The 6,697-nt window shown below is 54.2% G+C and overlaps 1 protein-coding gene across 1 annotated transcript in view; it reads left to right on the forward strand.

Moving 5' to 3' along the window:
- ERBB2 (erb-b2 receptor tyrosine kinase 2) overlaps positions 1-6,697 on the forward strand; it is a 25,402-nt gene that overhangs the window by 6,890 nt on the left and 11,815 nt on the right. The window contains exons 3-9 of the mRNA XM_021708353.1: positions 446-659; positions 1,387-1,521; positions 2,865-2,933; positions 3,103-3,218; positions 3,356-3,497; positions 5,463-5,582; positions 5,849-5,975. Of these exons, the coding sequence (XP_021564028.1) occupies positions 446-659; positions 1,387-1,521; positions 2,865-2,933; positions 3,103-3,218; positions 3,356-3,497; positions 5,463-5,582; positions 5,849-5,975 (923 nt within the window). The remainder of the gene's footprint in view (positions 1-445; positions 660-1,386; positions 1,522-2,864; positions 2,934-3,102; positions 3,219-3,355; positions 3,498-5,462; positions 5,583-5,848; positions 5,976-6,697) is intronic.

Below are 6,697 nucleotides of genomic sequence, written 5' to 3' on the forward strand. Positions count from 1 at the left end.
AAAAAAAAAAAAAAAAAGGTATATTGGGAGCAGTAGGCATCCTAGGGGACCCATGGTGAAGATCAGCAGAGAGATGTCTGTGAAAAGGTTAGGAAAGGAGAGTGGAAACCAGCCTGCTGGCTCACGTCTGCAGGCCCTGCTTGGTCTGTCTGCTGGCAGACGTCATCTCCCCCAGGCCTTTCCTTTTAAAGATGAAGAAACTGACATGCAGAGAGGGCGGGGTGCCTGTTGACAGTTTACAAAGTGCTTCTTGCCATTAGCTTTCTTGATCAGACAAGGATCTGGCCAAGCTGGGAGAAAGCGGCCTTGATCACCATCTTCTGTATGAGGGAGCAGGGCTGCTCAGCACCAGAGGCCCTGCCCGGATCCCCAAGCACTGGGTAACCCCAAGGAGGCCTTGGGAGGTGTTCCTGCCTCCGCCCCACCCTGCCTTGTCTCCTCTCAGGATATCCAGGAGGTGCAGGGCTATGTGCTCATCGCCCACAACCAAGTGAGGCGGGTCCCGCTGCAGAGGCTGCGGATCGTGCGAGGTACCCAGCTCTTCAAGGACAACTATGCCCTGGCCGTGCTGGACAATGGAGACCTACCGAACAATGCCACCCCTGCCACAAGGGCCTCCCCAGGAGGGCTGCAGGAGCTGCAGCTTCGAAGCCTCACAGGTGGCTGTCACCCCCGTTGAAGCCTTTTCTTGGTTATTCAGAGCTAACTCGGCCAGGGCTAGCCACGGGGAGGCTTTGTGTCAATGAGAAACGGTGTCCCCCGTGGGCAGATGCAGGCAGAGCCCTGGAAGGCACCCTGAGAAGACTAGGAAGTTGCAGCTTGTATCAGCACATACAATTTGATAATTAGAATGCAGGCTGGGTTTTTGCCCCCACTTGGCAGAGTACAAGTGTGCAGTGAACAACCTGTGTAACTGTATGTGGCGGTCCTAGAGCTGACAGTGTCCCAAATTCTAGGTGCCGGCACTCCACGTGCACGATCCCATTTCAGTCGTGCAAGGGAAGCATTGGTGTTGTTCTCATTTACAGATGAGAAAACTGAGGCTTGCAGAGGAAAGGGACAAAGGTTATACAGGTAGTTAGCAGTGGGGCTGGGTTTCAGATGCTACCGTCACTTTTAACTGCCAAGCAGTGTGCTCAGGGTGGAGGTGAGAGGACAGAAGGGAGCGTATGTCCACGTGGACATCTGGACCCTGCCATGGGCGTCTCTGGGACTCACTTTGCCTACGTGTGGGGTCTAGAAGATGCTGAAGATAGCGCCTCCCTTCCCAGGGAAACTGTGTGTTGTGGAAAGGCCTGCTCCCCTTTTAGGAGGCAGGAGGGCCCCGAGGGAGGACAGAGGTAGGTAGATGGAGGAAGGATGCCCTGACAATTGCCCACCTCACAGAGATCCTGAAGGGAGGAGTCTTGATCCAGCGGAACCCCCAGCTCTGCTACCAGGACATGATTCTGTGGCAGGACATCTTCCACAAGAACAATCAGCTGCCTCTCATGCAGATAGACACCAACCGCTCACGGGCCTGTAAGCCAGTTCCTCCCTGTCTATAGCCTCCTCACTCAAGCCACCTGCTCCCACCTTCCGCTTTCCAGCCACCGACACTACCCTTCCTCCCTCTGTCCCTCCTGCCACCTCTCTGTGTCTCTGTCTCTGGGGTTCCCTGTCCTGTCTCCCCCTACTTTTGCCTCTGGTCTTTGAGTCTTCTTTTCCTGCCTGGGTCCCTCCCCCACTGTGCATTCTGCCTCATGGCCTCTGCTGTTGTTTGTGTCCCTCCATGTTTTGTTTTGTTTTGTTTTGAGTCAGAGTCTGTCACCCAGGCTGGAGTGCAGAGGCATGCTCACAGCCACCACAGCCTTGACCTGCTGGGCTTAGGTGATCCTTCCACCTCAGCCTTCTAAGTAGCTGGAACTACAAGCATGCACCACCACGCCCAGCTAATTTTTTGATTTATTGTAGAGATGAGGTCTCACCAAGTTACTCAGGCTGGTCTCAAACTCATCGGCTCAGGCAAAGTGCTGGGGATTATAGGTTTGAGCCACTACGCCCGGCTTCCTTTTTTTTTTTTTTTTTTTTTTTTAGACAAGGTCTTGCTGGTCTTGAAGTCCTGGGTTCAAGCAATCCTCCTGCCTCAGCCTCCCAAAGCACTTGTATTACAGGCGTGGGCCACTGTGCCCAGCCTTTCTCCATTATTATTTTTATTATTATTATTTTTTAGTTGGGAGTCTCATTCTGTTGCCCAGACTGGAATGCAGTGGCATGCTCATAGCCACCACAGCCTCGACCTACTGGGCTCAGGAGATCCTTCCACCTCAGCCTTCCAAATAGCTGGAACTACAGGCATGCATCACCATGCCCGGCTAATTTTTTTTGATTTATTATAGGATGAGGTCTCCCAAGTTGCCCAGGCTGATTCCAACCCATGGGCTCAAGCAATCCTCTTACCTTGTCCTGCCAAGGTGCTGGGATTATAGGCATGAGTCACTAACGCCTGTCCTCTCTCCATTTTTTTTTTTTTTTTTTGAGTTGGAGTCTCACTCTGTCACCCAGACTGGAGTGCAGTGGCCGCTCCCGGCCACCGCAGCCTTGACCTGCTGGGCTCTGGCGATCCTTCCGCCTCAGCCTTCCACGTAGCTGGAACTACAGGCGTGCGCTACCACGCCCGGCTAATTTTTTGATTTATTGTAGAGATGAGGTATCGCTGCCCAGGCGGGTCTCGAACCCACGGGTTCATGCAATCCACTCACCTCAGCCTCCCAAAGGCGCGGGATTACAGGCTGAGCCACCGAGCCCGGCCCTCTCTCCATTATTAACCCATGTTCTCACTGTTAGACATCTCTCTCACTGCCTCTCTCTGGTTCTCTCCTTAGGCCGCCCCTGTTCTCCAGCTTGTAAAGCCTCCCACTGCTGGGGAGAAAGTTCCGAGGACTGTCAGAGCTGTGAGTCTCAGGGAGGCCTGAATCTGGGGGCCTGGGGCAGGAAGGAATCCAGGTGACATGGGGGCCCTGGATAACAGGCCTTGGAGTATCTTCCCTGGGGCAGGTGATGCTGGTGAGGGGCTAGTGCCCGGGATGTGGCCCAGCCCTCATCCTGTCCTTTGTCTGACAGTGACGCGTACCGTTTGTGCTGGTGGCTGTGCCCGCTGCAAGGGCCCGCTGCCCACTGACTGTTGCCATGAGCAGTGTGCTGCTGGCTGCACGGGCCCCAAGCACTCTGACTGCCTGGTATGTGCCTCTGCCCTGTGTCCACCGCGCCACATTCCCCAGCGCGTGAGGGGTGGACACGCTGCCTGGTACTGCCCCGTGGCCCCAGCACACCAGGGAAGAACAGCCCAGTGACAGCCAGCCGCCTGTCTCCACAGGCCTGCCTCCACTTCAACCACAGCGGCATCTGTGAGCTGCACTGCCCAGCCCTGGTCACCTACAACACGGACACCTTCGAGTCCATGCCCAACCCTGAGGGCCGGTATACATTCGGTGCCAGCTGTGTGACTGCCTGTCCCTGTGAGTGCCAGGGAGAGACACAGTTTTCGTCTTTTTGCGGGAGAGGCTGGTTTTTGATGATGGGAGGGTATTGAGAGTGTTGCTGGCCCCCTGCTCTGGAGCGCCGGTCATGGCAGTTCCTGTCGTGCTGCTTCGTTCTCTCAACCGCTGTGGAGGAGGCGACAGCAAAGAGAGACAGTGAAGAGCCCAGACTTGGGACCCAGACTGCTTTTTGCTTCGCCTTGGTTTCCTCATCTGTAAAATGAGGGCAAGAATAGTCCCAGCCTCAGAAGGTGGTTATAAAATTTGAATGGGTTAATATTTGTTTTTCGTCTTTTTTTTTTGAGTTGGAGTCTCACTCTGTTGCCCAGGCTGGAGTGCAGTGGCATGCTCATGGCCACCACAGCCTCGACCTTTGGAGCTCAGGTGATCCTTCTGCCTCAGCCTTCCAAGTAGCACCACCACACCCGGCTAATTTTTTTGATTTATTGTAGAGATGAGGTCTTGCCAAGTTGCCCAGGCTGGTCTCGAACCCTTGGGCTCAGGCAGTCCTCTCTCCTCAGCCTCCCAAAGTGCAGGGATTACATGCGTAAGCCACCATGTCTGGCTTGAGTTAATATTAGTAGAGCTTTTAGAACAGCTGTATTCTCTACTCTGGATAGATCAGAGTTTTATATAAGAGCTCCCAAATGCCAGGCATGGTGGCTCACACCTATAATCCCAGCACTTCGGGAGGCCAAGGTGAGAGGACTGCCTGAACCCACAGGTTTGAGACCAGCCTGGGCAACTTGGTGAGACCTTGTCTCTATAACATCAAAAAATGCCGGGCTCGGTGGCTCAGCGCCTTTGGGAGGCTGAGGTGAGTGAATTGCCTGAGCCCGCAGGTTCAAGACCTGCCTGGGCAACTTGGCGAGACCTCATCTCTACAATAAATCAAAAATTAGCCAGGTGTGGTAGTGCGCGCCTGTAGTTCCAGCTACTTGGAAGGCTGAGGCGGAAGGATCGCCAAAGCCCAGTAGGTCGAGACTGCGGTGGCCAGGAGCGGCCACTGCACTCCAGTCTGGGCGACAGTGAGACTCCAACTCAAAAAAAAAAAAAAAAATTAGCCAGACATGGTGGCACGTGCCTATAGTTCCCGCTACTTGGAAGGCTGAGGCGGAAGGATCGCTTGAGCCCAGGAGGTTGAGGTTGTGGCTGTGAGTGTGCCACTGCACTCCAGCCTGGGCAACAGAGTGAGACTCCAACTCAAAAAAAAAAAAAAGCTCTCAATTTACTCATAGGCATTTAGGGACTGGAGTCATGGAGTCAAACCTGGAGAATCCGTTTTCCTCCTCTCACAGGGATAGGAGTAGACTTTCAGGTTCTGGCTATCCCTCCTCATGGTGGGCAACAGGACAGAATGTAGAACCAGACGGTCTGGGTCCTTATTCTGGCTCCTACCCCCAGCACAATGACCTTGAATCCTTTACACCACTCTGCACTGTGATTTCCCTTTTTGCAAAACGGGGCTCTAACAGTACTGACCACATACAGTTGTTGTAAGGAGACCTGAATATCAAGTGCTCAGAGGAGGGACATTTAAGTACTGGGGCAGCATTCTTTTTTTTTTTTTTTTTTAGTTGGAGTCTCACTCTGTCGCCCAGACTGGAGTGCAGTGGCCGCTCCCGGCCACCGCAGCCTCGACCTGCTGGGCTCCGGCGATCCTTCCGCCTCAGCCTTCCGAGTAGCCGGAATTACAGGCGTGCGCTACCACGCCCAGCTGATTTTTTTATTTATTGTAGAGGTGAGGTCTCGCTGCCCAGGCAGGTCTTGAACCCAAGGCTCAGGCAATGCACTCACCTCAGCTTCCCAAAGGCGCGGGATTACAGGCTGAGCCACCGAGCCCGGCTTGGGGTAGCATTCTTATTGTACTTGGGTATAGTGACGCTGCTCATGGTGGCATGTGAAGGACTAGGGTGCATGGATGTGTGCTTCTGACCTTCTCAGACAACTACCTATCTACGGACGTGGGGTCCTGTACCCTGGTCTGCCCCCTGCACGACCAAGAGGTAACTGCTGAGGACGGTACACAGCGGTGTGAGAAGTGCAGCAAGCCCTGTGCCCGAGGTACCCACTCGCTGTCTCCAGCCAGCTGCACAGTCAGCCTGTCCCTCTGCACAGCCAGCCTCGCCCCGCCCACCCCGTCCCATCCTCGCTCAGGCCCTCCTAGGACCCAGTCCTTTCCTTCCACTGGCTCTGCCCCTGGCCCTCCTTCGTCCTATACGTTTCCCCATGTCACCCGCCAGTGCGGAGAGGGGTCTGCGGCCCCAGGAGGGGACTGCAGGCCGGACTGTCCTGCGCAGCCCCTTCACCGCCTGCCCTGCTCTCTGCAGTGTGCTATGGTCTGGGCATGGAGCAATTGCGAGAGGCCAGGGCGGTCACCAGCGACAATATCCAGGAGTTTGCTGGCTGCAAGAAGATCTTTGGAAGCCTGGCATTTCTGCCACAGAGCTTTGATGGGTAAGAACTAGCACAATGACTTGAGGCAGTATCAGGGCAGATACAGAGCCAGGAGGACCCAGATGTGTCGGCATCTCTGGGGGATGGTGGGAGGCCAGGAATGCCAAGGCGGCAGGTGGGGAGACCAGAGGGAGGAGGCCTTTGCAGGGGAGGGTGGTTATTTTTGTAAATGACGTGCTATCCGTGAACCATGGACTTGTGTGGAGGTCAAACCATCTAGATAAGGTCCCCTGGGAGTTCATAGCCATTTTATTCAAAATGGCCCCACGATTGGAAATCACTCAAATGTACATCAATAGTGAATGAATAAACAATGGAACACTCACACAATGCCATTCTATTCAACAACAGAAAGACGTGAGCCACTGACACACACAATGTGACTGAATCTCATAAACATTATGGCAAGCAAGAGATGCCAGACACGAGATTCCATACTGTGTGATTCCCATTAGGTGAGGCTCTGAACAGACAAAACCGCTCTATGATGAGAGAGACCCAGAAAGGAAGGAAGTGAGGGAAATTTCTGGGGTGATGAAAATATTCTAGACGGGCTCGGTGGCTCAGCCTGTAATCCCGCGCCTTTGGGAGGCTGAGGTGAGTGGATTGCCTGAGCCCTCAGGTTCTAGACCCACCTGGGCAGCGAGACCTCATCTCTACAATAAATCAAAAAATCAGCCGGGCGTGGTAGCGCATGCCTGTCATTCCGGCTACTTGGAAGG

This window comes from Carlito syrichta, unplaced genomic scaffold, assembly GCF_000164805.1.
Source record: "Carlito syrichta isolate Samal-C Ts95f unplaced genomic scaffold, Tarsius_syrichta-2.0.1 Scaffold135860, whole genome shotgun sequence".
NCBI lineage: Eukaryota > Metazoa > Chordata > Mammalia > Primates > Tarsiidae > Carlito > Carlito syrichta.